We start from the raw sequence: 14,272 nt of genomic DNA on the forward strand, positions 1-14,272 counted from the left end.
TTCCCTCATTATCCCAATTACAATGAGCAGATAAAAGGTCCAGAGTTCATTTCAAGTGTGCTATTTGCATTTGGAATCTGTTGCTGTCAACTCTCAAGATGAGATCCAAATTGCTGTCACTATCAGTGAAGCAAGCCATCATTAGGCTGCAAAAACAAAACAAACCCATCAGAGAGATAGCAAAAACATTAGGCGTGGCCAAAACAACAGTTTGGAACATTCTTAAAAAGAAGGAACGCACTGGTGAGCTCAGCAACAGCAAAGGACCTGGAAGACCACGGAAAACAACTGCGGTGGATGACCGAAGAATTCTTTCCCTGGTGAAGAAAACACCCTTCACAACAGTTGGACAGATCAAGAACACTCTCCAGGAGATAGGTGTATGTGTGTCAAAGTCAATAATCAAGAGAAGACTTCACCAGAGTGAATACAGAGGGTTCACCACAAGATGTAAACGATTGGTGAGCCTCAAAAACAGGAAGGCCAGATTAGAGTTTGCCAAACGACATCTAAAACAGCCTTCACAGTTATCGAACAACATCCTATGGACAGATGTGAAAGGATTAAATGGAATATAACTGAATCCATTTTGTATACACTAATACAAGATGCTAGTTTAATATATATATTTGAGATGTGTGCACACTAACAAAACTGTCTATCTCAGCTTCATGTAGAAATGAGTGTTTTTGCAAACCCTTACAAAAAAGCAGATAAGGTTTACTCTCACTTCTGAAAAGTTTTAACCACAAATTGGGTGTTAGGTCAGATTAAAGCCATGGTCTGGGCTTTAGAGGAGATATGGTATGATAGATAAAGCAGAAGAGTGAAAATGCAAACCTCATACAAATAATTGTTGAGTTAAGGTAAAATAATGTACATGTATTTGATTGGAAGATCTGAGGGTGTGTTTGCCTAAAGACTACAGTATAATAACCCTGATGTTATGCCAATAAAACTGAAGTGTTTGCAATCGCAACTGAGGTGATTTGAGTGCATTCACTTTCCGAGATCTCGTAGCTGTGTCCAGGTGTGACCGTTGGTATCTTGAGGGGGCCCCCAAGGAAAAGGAAAAAGACCACCTACCTACTTTCAAGATGAGACCAAGATCAACTTGTACCAGAGTGATGGGAAGGAAAGAGTATGGAGAAGGAAAGGAACTGCTCATGATCCTAAGCATACCCCCTCATCAATGAAGCATGGTGGTGGTAGTGTCATGGTGTAGGCATGTATGGCTGCCAATGGAACTGGTTCTCTTGTATTTATTGATGATGTGACCGCTGACAAAAGCAGCAGGATGAAGTCTGAAGTGTTTCGGGCAATATTATCTGCTCATATTCAGCCAAATGCTTCAGAACTCATTGGACGCCGCTTCACAGTGCAGATGGACAATGACCCAAAGCATACTGCAAACGCAACCAAAGAGTTTTTTAAGGGAAAGAACTGGAATGTTATGCAATGGCCAAGTCAATCACCTGACCTGAATCCGATTGAGCATGCATTTCACTTGCTGAAGACAAAACTGAAGGGAAAATGCCCCAAGAACAAGCAGGAACTGAAGACAGTTGCAGTAGAGGCCTGGCAGAGCATCACTAGGGATGAAACCCAGCGTCTGGTGATGTCTATGCGTTCCAGACTTCAGGCTGTAATTGACTGCAAAGGATTTGCAATCAAGTATTAAAAAGTGAAAGTTTAATTTATGATTATTATTCTGTCCCATTACTTTTGGGACCTTAACAAGTGGGAGGCACATATGCAAACTGTTGTAATTCCTACACCGTTCACCTGATTTGGATGTAAATACCTCAAATTAAAGCTGACAGCCTGCAGTTAAAGCACATCTTGTTCGTTTCATTTCAAATCCATTGTGGTGTTGTATAGAGCCAAAAATGTTAGAATTGTGTCGATGTCCCAATATTTATGGACCTGACTGTATATTCGGGATAAGCTCAGGCGGGTCCAGATCTTAGTCTGAACCCATGTGGTGAGCTCACTCATCAGGAATCTGTCACCTGTACCAGTCCAATCATAAGTGGTTGAGGCATTCCCTGCCCTACAGTCGCACTTATACACACCTCTTGCATGCTTGCGTCTGCAGGGTGGGGAATGCCCTGGATGCAGATGATTGTCCCAGTACAGGTGACTGCTTCTTTGTGGGCTCACTCAAGTTGGTTAAAACTAGGTTCCAAACATACCTTAGTTCCTGTATAAATAAACATATCCACAATACAAACCTCTCTGAGCACACTCTCCAGCTAGTCAGAAAATAACTAAACTGATTCAGGTTCATCTAAATAGTGTTTTTGTAAATAGAGCCACACTGCTTCAGTGCACCTCTGTGAAGTGTGGTCCCTAATGCTAGGGAGCAGGCTTACAGAGATATATACAGTGGGTAAAATAAGTATTAAACACGTCGCCATTTTTCTTGATAAATATATTTCTAAAGGTGCTATTGACATAAATTTTCACCACATGTTGGTAACAACCCATGCAATCCATACATACAAAGAAATCAAAACAAATAAGTTCAGAAATTAAGTTATGTACACACGCCTGTGACTGACGGCCTGTCACTGACGGCCACAGGAAACCGCAATTCACTGCAAACCGCAGTGGCCACGGTTTTGCCGTGTTTTGCGTTTTCCCATGGTCGGCAGTCAAAACATTCCTATCCTGAACGTGATTCTTCCGTGTTCAGGAGAGGGAGGTTTAACCTCACCTAACAGCTGCAGCTGCTAAACTCTGCTAAAAGCCTATGTGTACATGGACACTCAGGCTTTTATGGAGTTGAGTTTAGGAGCTTTGGCAAAAAAATGCCAAAAGCTCCTAAACTTGAGTTTAGCAGCTGCTCGTGTACATGAGCCCTAAGGCTTCATGTACACAAGCAGCTGCTAAACGGTTGCCGAATTTTGCCTCGATTTGCATTTTGCCGCGGCTGGCAGTCACGGTCGGCTCGTGTACATGAAGCCTTAGTGTTGAGATTGCATCACTGAAACTTTGGTGGTTTCTTCAGTGCATTAAACTCTTGCTTTATATAGTGCTCCCCTGGAAATATCCCAACTGTGCTTTCTCACTACTGGGTTACATTTTTGTTGACCTTCAAGTGCATCCTACTCTTGTACCATACATATATAGTATATATTGTGTGTGTGTATATATATATATATATATATATATATATATATATATATGCATATATATATATATATAAAAACAAGATGTCTCTTGGTTTCCCTTTTCCCACCCAACAGTGAAGCATATCAAAGAGTACATTCTTTCAGGAAATGCATTAATTTAGAGATATGTTTAGAGATATGAGCTCATGAAAAGATAAAAATAACCACCACTGTAATCATGGTTTTGGAATACTTTCAAAGATATTTGAAAATAGAATCACATTAATTATAAATTAATTAAAAATACAAAATTAATAATTGAAGCATCAACCAATTAATAACAAGCTTAATGTGCATCTACAGCCAAATCTTTTATTTTACTTTCATAGTGAGGAAGTTGAAACCCTGTCAATGTCATGTCATGGGTCACCTTAGAGAAATACAATATCTTGATTTGTTTTGGTGATCATTGTCAATGGGACTAAAAATATGGGAGAAAACAAAACTCTGCTATGCCACCAGTACATGAATAAAGAATAAAACATTTGTGACAAACGTGTTTTATTATATGCACTGCATAGGTTTTATGCTTCATTTTAAAAGTTAACTGCTTTTGACTACTCTATATTGCTCAAAACCATAAACTGTTATTTTAGATTACATTTGCACCACTACCTGTGCAATGTCTGTCCAGAAACAAGCCAATTTTCCACTCACTTTTTGTCAGATGAATACAGGTGTTTTAACCTCATGCTATGGGTATATTTGTTGCATGGGTTCGTATGGAGTACAAAGATGGCGTCCATGCCGGATACTGCATCACCATGTCACTTACGCGTTGCGTCACGGCACACGTGACCCATAGCATGAGGTTAAAACGCCTGTATTCTTCTGACAAAAAGTGAGTGGAAAATTGGCTTGTTTCTGGATATATTTATACATTAAACAATATTACACTATGGAGGCTCTCTCTTCCATGTGTTTATTATGAGTCCTGTTGGAGTTGGCTGTATCACTCTTACCTAGAGGGGAACTTTGATCTGATGTTATACTGCTATCTGGAAGGATTCCATTAAAAGGGAAATCACACTTGGAGGATCCAAGGGTGATCCAAAAGCTTTTTGGCCCACTGGGTCACGGTAAGGAGGTGAGGAGGCAATTCAGATATTATTGGATTTATCACCAGCGGCTGTAGTGCACATCCACAGCACCATTTGCATGTTTATTTGTGGAACACTGGGTTTACATGCACTATTTGTGTTGGACTTTTTTTCAAGTGTTGCGATTTATATGTCAACATAAGTTTTGCTGTATGATTCATTTATGTTTTTGAGGTATAAATTTTGGGATGAGATTGTGGGATGTTATAATATATATGTGATTTTTTGAAATTTGTTTCACTAAGCACTGTTCTCTTTATTTGAATGATTTATCCCCAGTGCTGGGATCACCTGTTTGTTTCACTGATTTTTCTATGATCAGTCACTGATCCTAATTAGGGATCCGGGTAGTTGTGAGCACATTCTTTGTATAAATATACCATATTGGGTATATTTTGAGATCACAATTTTTGGTTGTTTTATTCACTGTGTTTTGTTACTTTCAGATCCCAGGTGGGATCAGGGCACTATAGAGATATCACTTGTTATTATATATGATTGGTTGGGATTAGGTCATTATTTTGTTATTATTGCGTCATTATATATTTTATATATGAACGGTACACCATTTATTTATTTATCTCTATATATGAGCGCTACACCATTTATTTATTATTTAGTATCAATCACTTATAGGTAATAGGTGTGGGTGTTAGCTGCCATTATTTATTTGAATTGTTGTACACTTCTAAGTGCAGGAGGTATTTATTATATATTTTTAAGCACCAAATAGTGTTCCACCACTACACATAAATAGATAAAGTGAACAAATAGTGCTGCGCTATATAACTAACCCCTAAATCACTGTGCAAAAATAAATAAAGTACATAAAGGTGCCAAAACAGAACAATATGGTAAATAAGTAAACACCTGACAGAGCCTCAATCCAACACTGCCCAATTAGGGCATCAATCAATATGTCATAAAAACTATATGCCCTCTCCTACAAAAGAGGATGACCTAAGAACCATATGTGTAAAGTAACTATAAATGTATTATCATTAACTTATACCAGTGTTTCTCAACCTCTTTTCAGTCAAAGCACCCGTCATAATTTTAAAGGGTGCCTTGGGAATGTCTTTAATTTTAGATAGTCTTGAGGCACCTCATTCTAAAATGTGAAAAACTATTCTAGAGGTTTCATATAATGCAGCAACACCCACACACGGAGGATACCTAAAATTTGAGGGAATTCATTCTTCCAAAGTAAATACATTTTTGCACACTGGTACTGACTAGTATTCCAGGGTTTCTCTTCTCCCTCAGTCTTTCTCCATCACTGAGCCAATGTGACCCCAGCACTGATGGAGAGGGGCAGAGGAGGGTCAGACTAGGATGCTGTGCAGGCAGCTGACATCCTCCTTATCAACTGATGATGTCATTGGTTGTCAGGACTCTGACGGCTAGCAGGTCATAAGGGTGCACAATGAAAACCTGTGGCTTTGTGTAACTAAAAGTCAGGCTTGTTCCACCTGCTGGCTTGTATACAATTTTTGGGTAATTTGTAGACATTTTGCCAAGGCACCCCTGAGGAAACCTCAAGGCACCCCAGGGTGCCTGGGCACCCTGGTTGAGAAAGGCTGACTTATACAATGAACACTAGATCGCATTTCAGGTGCCATTTGTGGAAAAATCCAGAAAACTATTAGGGGCTGTCATCCTTTATTTTCTAACTTCAGTTAGGAGGACAGTAACAATAACAGCTGTCTAAGGGTTTTGTTGTTGCTGAGAAGGAAGTTGTGAATGGAATGTGCATCATAAATAGTCAGAAGACCTTAAATTAGAAAAAAATACAAAAATATGTCTGGGTCACTGACACAGAAGTATAAAAGCAAGGACAGGTGTAATTCAATCTGGATACAACAAATACAAATCCACTAGAGTACCATCTTTATGTTTTGAAAGCATGATGTCCTATTAAAGTGCAGTTGAACCTTTATTGTTTAATAGAAATTTGCAGTCAGAATGTGTAAAAAGTAAAAAAAGTGTATTTTATTTCATTGTGTTGATGCTTTTCTATTCTATGAAACTGTTCTGTTCTGGCAAAATGCTCCAATCAACTATACTCATTGTCCCTGACTAGAAAGCACTAACCCATTAAAAAAAATCATTTAAAAAAAATCACATATTCTTTTTATGCAGACTGACTACTTTTATTAAAAAATGTAAACTCAATCGGATTTAAAATATTTACGTCTGTGTGGAAAGAAAATGTGTTTGAAAATGTAGCTTTATTCTTATAACATGCAAAAAAAATGTGCCTGCTTATTATGTGGGCCAATTTCTTGGAGCCATTTCTAAAAACACAAAGCAATCAGATTCATTGTTTGCACTGGAATAGTTTCCTTTGTCTCCATAGTAATTATGTATGAATCACACACTCTTCTGATGCTTGCTTTGTTGGATTTTAAGGATTATGTAAAAGTCGTGATATGAAAGAGATGTTACACATTAGTCACATGAGGTGCAGCAAAAACCTTTGTATGGCAAAAGCAAGAACCATAGGGATTAGGACAAGATTTAACTATATAATGATGACAACTAAATTCTTTCCTTTGTAAACATTTGTTTCCAGTCAGACTCCTTCCTCAAGTCCATTGGTAACTAGATAAGAAACAAGACACACAGTGATATTTTGAAAATGTATTGGAAGTGGGGTTCTGGTCAAGGGTCTTTTGCCTTCTGTCAACCCTATTCCATGTACTTTTCCACAAGGATGCTAGGCATGCACTTCTTCACTGCCAAATCCTGGGACTCTATTCATACCAGCAGAAACTAGCTGCATACATATTCATAGCCTCCAATTGGGCTGTAACCAGGGCTTGGAAGAAATCCTCACTCCGGTTCATGGAGGTGAAGGACATTCTGACCACCCTAATGATTCATGATAAGATAATCAGTATGCTCCATGATTCCAACTCCAAATGTTTCAATGTTTGGAACCCTTGGTGGTCATACACTCTTCTAGCCCTGCACCCAGCTAGTGTGGGTGGCCCTGGTCAACATGGTGTTCTTCAGCCTGCGGGAACCCTTCCTCTTTTCTTAAATCTGTTCTGTTATTCTTTCTTCCCCCTCTCCATCCTTTTCTCCCACCTGTCTCTACCTTGCCCCCTCCCTCATATCCCCCCCCCCATTTTTCTCCCCACCAGCACCCAGTCTGAGATCCTCCTACCCTTTGTGGATGGGGGTTCCCCCCTACCCCTCGTTTTACACCCAGCCCTGGGTCCAGTCATTTTTGATTACCCCCGGCCCTGTTGTTTGGGGGTAGATGGCTCACAGTCTTGTACATTCAAAATGTATGCATTGACTTTGTGATCATTTTTCTCTACTGCTCATACCACCGGTGTGGGAAAATGTGTTACTCCTTTTCATTTTGACATGTTCCTATATTATTTAAAAACAATTATTGTACCTGAAAATGTATTTCACGTGATTATACTTTTAGATAATAGTGGAATCATGTAGATTAACTGCGTTTGTTCCATTTTCAGCAACACATACATGTTCTTACAACCCTAGGAGTAATATTGTGCATTAATTCATACTGAGTGGCCACACTGTGTCCTGTTAGTTCTATACAGTAAAACACTCACCTCCACAAAATAGAAACATGGTAAGAGAGTCATGCTGTCCTTTGGAGGCCGAGGTTTGGTCTTCTCTTTAGAGGATATCATGGCACCCACTACGTGACTATTGAGATGTGGGGCCCGTTGATGCCTAAAGACATAAAGTACAGTTTGGGAATTTTTGCATGATGGAGGTGACAAGGGATTAGTCATTAGCATGCTCAAGGTGAAGATAGCAAAAGATCTTTCCAGATAAACATTCAAAGCTGCTAAGGAACCTTCGGTTACCAGATTTTTTTAGGGCACTAGCCAGATCTAGGCTGCTACCTCTTAGAGGTTTTCCTGAATGGGGCTTTTCAGTGGTTCCACAAGCTTTGACCAAGGAACCTTTGGAATCTGAAAGCTTAAGGCTCCGGTAACATTTTGTGCGACTCCAAAGCCGCACGATTTCCAGTGCGACTTTGGAGTGTCACTTGATATGACATTGATGAAACGTTATACTCTCTGGCACTCAAGTTACATCAAAGTAGTGCAGGAACCTTTTCAAGGTCGCTGCGACTTTAAGTCACATAGATCCGAACAGGTGCCATTGAAAATGATAGGTTGTTACTTGTCATGTGACTTTGTATCGAAAGTCGCATGACAAGTTGGAGAATTGTGAATGGAGCCTAAAAGTTGTCACACAGATTAATCCTCTGGTCATTGAATTTGGCCCCCCAGATCAATGAGTTACAAACTTCGTCCATAAGGGAGCTTTTTCTGTCAGTCTCTCCAGACTGAACTATATTGAAGATGGAACCAGAGTTTCTGCCCATCATCGCTCTTCTACCAACACTCTCAGGACATTATTCTTCCTACATTCTGTCCTAATCCAGTTTGCAATAGAAAAAACATTTTTCAGACCCTGAATAACTGGACAAGTGTGTTGTAATACCTGGAGGTAATCGAAACTTATAGAAAAACAAGTTTTCTCTATATGTGTTGTTCGCTGGTGTCAAGAAAAACCAAAGGCCTTCGAGGAATTCCATTGCCAGCTTTTTAATGATGGCTATTAGAGAATAATATAGCTTTATAAATCTGGATTCCCCACTAGGGGTTCATACACATTTCTCTGGAGCTTTGGCATCTACCTGGGCCCAGTGGGCTGGTGCCACCCTAGAATAGATTTGCAAGGCAGCGATTTTGTCAGTCTAAAGAATTTAGAAAAGCAGGTTTACTTACTGGATGCTCTGCTCCTGCAGGATTCTCTGTGCCGCTGCCCTACAGCAAGGTCAACATGGTCATCAAGACCAATGCAGGGTCCATAGCCCTGCATTGGATGTGAGGATGCTGAGGGATAGGCCAACCCCTTGATCATAGGGTAGTGCATTGTCTGTGGAGTGGAGGATCAGGTAAGCTTAACTGTCCCTCTAGACTAAACCAGCAGTTAACCCTTGCAGTGTAGGCGCAGCCCCACTGCAAGGAAGAATTCTTAGGGTTTCTGGAGTTGGGCTTTAACTGAGGGGTTAAATAGATACACTTAAAACTTATTTTTTGTTACTTTTTTTCACTTTTTTTATGTTTTGATTGGGTTGATTTACTTACAAAAAGTGTTCCCAGGCTTTGATTCACTTCAGAAGCCAATTTAGGCACCCCTGCAACACAGCACAATTTGACTGTCAAAATGACAGCCATTCATGGCAATTTCTGACAGCTTCAGAGAAGACAGTAAGAACAGGGTGCACCAGATACATCAAAGTAACTTTTTTGTGGATGGACCCAAGGTCCATGACTGGTTAAGGATCTGTCCACAAAGTGGAAATTTCCTGTAATTTATTCTGAAACAGATTAGTTTGTTGCACTTTGACAGTTTTAGTCTACAAGACTAAAAATCTTCTCTTTTCTTGCTGTTATGTGCTACGGCTCAGGCCGTGCTGCTCATTTAATGCCTCCCATGCTTTTTAGGTCACTAATCCAGAACAAAAATGCAACAAGGGAAGTCAGAACTTCTGATGCTCTTACTTGTTCCTGGTCAGTAACTTAGTAAGTACTGATGATATGGGGTTAGCAAGACAGCCAGGTAGCTAGCATTTTCGGAAGAAGAGATTGGCTATGGCAGCTTACATAGTTACATAGTTAGTCTGGCTGAAAAAAGACAAAAGTCCATCCAGTTCAATCATAAAAAAAAAAAAGTTATAATCCTATACCCACAGTTGATCCAGATGAAGGCAAAAACCCAGCAAAGCATGATCCAATTTGCTTCTACAGGGGAAAAAAATTCCTTCCTGATCCCCCTGAGAGGCAATATACATATTCCTCTATTACAGGTTTCCTTTAAGATGATCATAGAAAAAAATGATTCTTCTGGATTTGGTTTGTCTGCCTCTCCATATATTACATACATATCTATATACATACCCAACCCTGTACATACAGTACATACCCAACCTCTCCATAAATTACATACATACCTAAAATACATACATACTCCACCTTTCCATACATTATATTCTGTATAAACATACCCTACCCCACACATGTCATATATACAGTACCCACCCCACCCCATACATTCCATAAATACTGAATATACCCCACCTTTCCATACATTACATACATAACCCGCCCCACTTCTCTATACATCATTTTCTCTGGGAAATAAATGATTATTTGGTAAGATAAGCAAACACAATAGATGCCTTTCTCTCCCTCACTACCGTGGGCATAAACATGCATGCTTAGATGATCCAGTAATTCATCTTTATAAAAGATCTTTTGTTTAATCATGTGGCATGGCTGACCACAATTTGATTCACAGTGAGTTGAGGTAAGTAACAGTTGGTGTGTAAGGTGAGTTGACAGCGGTGCTTATATATGCACAAGTTAATGCTTGATCGCATATACCAAGACCGTGTTATATGGCTGTTCTCTTCTCATCAAAACAGAAGTGATGGTGCCTAAGAATAGCATATAATGAGGACCTTTGCCCAGATCTGCCAAGATCTGCCTCACTGTGCTCACTCTTAAATTATCTCCCACTTGCCTATTTTTAATCTGCCTGGCAGAATTTGTAGGCTGGCACTAGACTCTTTCTTGAGGTTTTGCCAAGTGACAAAAACAGGGTTGAGCAGTCCAAAATAAGGATTACAGAATTCTGGAAGGACCAGTCGGGGTACTGGTTCTTCAGCAAACATGGACTTTTTTTGGCGGGTAAGGATCTTTTAAAAAGAGCTATCAAATTTAGTGCAAACAATCCAAAAGGTTTTTTTTATTTTCACTTCATCTTTGATGGTGGTATTGTACTGTCTCTCAGTGTAAATAAACTTTTTCTGTCTCATGACCCTTTGTAAAAGGCATACCTCACCCACCAAACGATTTAGAAATTGGTGAGTATTCACCAAATCCCATGCTTCTTGCTGACTGGAAGGCTATGGGTCTGACTCAGCAAGGAGTGTGTCTGACCTCTGAAGAGAGACCTCTGCTTCCACCCAGAGAGCAAGGGACCTTCTCCACAGCAGGCTGGCAGGGGACAGAATTTCTTTACTCTGTGACTACTTTAAGCCTTTGCTCACCTTTCATTTTATTGCACATCTGATATGGATGATTAGCTGATGATTTAGCTGATTTAATCTGTCATAAGAGTCAGTGACTTAAATAGTATTGAAGCCATAGGATCACCATTTCAGCCATGGAACTCCTACTTTCAGAAGATCTCAGCAGTGGTAACCCCCTTTTCCTTTAATTCAAAACCTTTCCCCTGGATCTGGAATGCAAATGGATTTTGAATTTCTCACATGGAGCAGTTTTATACCTGTTGTTACCATGTATTATTGTTATTTCACTATACAAGTCAACGTGAATGCTCGATAAATGCACCTCAAAGGGGAAACATTCTTCCCCGAAAGCATGCTAAAATGTGATGGTTATGTAACCACGTTTTATATACCTTAAAATTTCCTTAAAGCATCAGAGAATGTATTTACCATTATAATTATAGGTTATCATAGCTAATGAATTCAGGGTATGGCATTTTTTATATCATTACATTGGAGTCTAGCTTGGACCAATGTAACTATGCATATACTATATCTGAGAGACCCCTCAGATGGAAATCACTAAAGTGGACACTGATCTCCACTAGCTTTGGGGTCATGTGCTGTGTGGCTGTTCTGCTGCACTATGAACAAAAAGGCCCTGATTTACTAAGAATAATGTCCAACAGCAGAAACTGAACATTCAGCCAGACCCCATTAAATCAATTAAGAGCTTTCGGTGGTCAAAAAAATGTCTAAGAGGCAGACTGAAAAACGTCTAGCACGCAGACTGAATTCTCTTTGTAAATCTCTGACCTGAGTAGACAAAATTGTAGGAGTAATGCTGGATAAGGTCCCTAGGCGGCGCACACGCGCGGACTTTGTCCCGTTCGCATTTATTTGTATGCCAGATGTTAAAACTCACAGGTGTTTCTTGCCTTTTTTTCTCCAAAAATGATCGGCCAACTAATGCATTTCCTAATGAATGTTACAAAGTTATATATCCTATTTTCGAATGTCATACATTTATAAACTTATATCTAAAATAATTAGAATTTTTAGTTCTAATTTCTGAATCTAAGTATATATCTTCATTCTCTTTAATCTACATGCCAGATTAAACTGTCTGTTACAGTGGCTTAGTGGTTAGCACTTGCAGCACTTTGGCTCATGGGTTCTAATCCCAGTCATGGTAGCACCTGTCTGGAGTTTGCATGCTTTCTCTGTTTAAACGAAAGAATTGCTGGCAATTAAAAAATAAAAAAATGGCTTAGGGTCCCCCCCTCTATCCTTACCAAACCCTTCATGTCTGGTATGGTTTTTGAGGGAAACTCCCATGCCAAAAAAAAAAGCCATGGGTCCCCCCCAAAATCCATACCAGACCCTTATACAAGCATGCAGCCCGGCAGGTCAGGAAAGGGAGGGGGGATGAGCGAGCGCCTCCCCTTCTGAACCATACCAGCCCTCAATATGAGGGGGTGCTTTGGGGTGGGAGGGGCTCCCCCCCAAAGCACCTTGTCCCCATGTTGATGGGGACATGGGCCTCTTCTCCACAACCCTGAGCTGTGGTTGTGGGGGTCTGCGGGTGGGGGGCTTATCGGAATCTGGAAGCCCCCCTTTAGCAAAGGGGCCCCTAGATCCCAGAGCACCCCCCCCATGTGAATGATGATGGGGTACATGGTACCGCTACCTGTTCACAAAAAAAAACTGTAGTGTGAAAAAAGACAGGAGACAGTCTTTGACAAGTCCTTTATTAAAAGAAGGAAAATAAAAGAATGTCCCCTGAAGTAGATCCAATGTCAATCACGATGCCCGCCACTGACCGGAAAAAAGAAAAAAAAAAGAAGGCTCTGCTCCCGACGCTCGCTCCCAGCCATCTGATTGCTCCGCTGGCTTGACAGTTCTTAAATATGTAAAGAGCGAGGTCACCCGGTGATATCACTCACTCACTCACATGACCCCGCCCCCGTATGACATCATCAACTGGGACATGCTGGGTCAATGATGTCACACGGGGGCACGCTCACATGGGACCAGGGTGCTTTGGGGAGGGGAGCCCCCCTGCCCTAAAGCAACCCCTATGTTGAGGGCATGTGGCCTGTTATGGTTCAGGAGGGGGGACGCTCGCTTCTCCCCCCCTTTCCTGACCTGCTTGGCTGCATGCTCGGATAAGGGTCTGGTATGGATATTGGGGGGATCCTACGCCATATTTTTATTAATTTTGGCGTGGGGCTTCCCCTCAAAATCCATACCAGACCCAAAGGGCTTGGTATGGATGGGAGGGGGGTACCCCACACTGTTTTTTTTTTTTAATTGCCGACCTTTATTTTTAGATTCAGCTGTCAATAATACAGTTAAGGAAATACGTATTTGATCCCCTGCTGATTTTGAATGTTTTCCCACTTACAAATAAATGGTCAGTCTAAAAATCGAATGGTAAGTGTATTGTAACACTGAGAGACAGAATAGCAACAAAAAATTCAAAAGAAATGTACGTCTAACAAATTATGCACTTATTTGCATGTTCATGAGGGAAATAAGTATTTGATCCCCTTCACAAAACATGACTTAGTACTTGGTGGCAAATTCCTTGTTGGCAATCACAGAGGTCAGACGTTTCCTGTAGTTGGCCACCAGGTTTGCACACATCTGAGGAAGGATTTTGGCCCACTCCTCTTGGCAGATCCTCTCCAAGTCATTAAGGTTTGGCGACTGACATTTGGCAACTTGAACTTTCAGCTTCCTCCACAGATTATCAATTGGATTAAGGTCTGGAGACTGGCTAGGCCACTCCAGGACCTTAATGTGCTTCTTCTTGAGCCATTCTTTTGTTGCATTGGCCTTGTGTTTTGGGTCATTGTCATCCTGGAACACCTATCCACGACCCATTTTCAATGCCCTGGCTGAGGGAAGAAGAT

The 14,272-nt window shown here is 40.6% G+C and overlaps 1 protein-coding gene across 2 annotated transcripts in view; it reads right to left on the reverse strand.

Annotated features, from left to right (window-relative positions):
* The window catches only part of PLPPR3 (phospholipid phosphatase related 3), a 58,303-nt gene that overhangs the window by 19,298 nt on the left and 24,733 nt on the right, over positions 1–14,272 (reverse strand). For both annotated transcript variants that reach the window (XM_089673570.1, XM_089673569.1), the window contains exon 2: positions 7,870–7,993. In XM_089673570.1, the coding sequence (XP_089529696.1) occupies positions 7,870–7,950 (81 nt within the window). In that variant the 5' untranslated portion in view covers positions 7,951–7,993. The remainder of the gene's footprint in view (positions 1–7,869; positions 7,994–14,272) is intronic.

The sequence above is a fragment of the Staurois parvus genome, unplaced genomic scaffold (assembly GCF_062004578.1).
Source record: "Staurois parvus isolate SC_StPar_1 unplaced genomic scaffold, SC_StPar_1.0 ptg000141l, whole genome shotgun sequence".
Classification (NCBI taxonomy): domain Eukaryota; kingdom Metazoa; phylum Chordata; class Amphibia; order Anura; family Ranidae; genus Staurois; species Staurois parvus.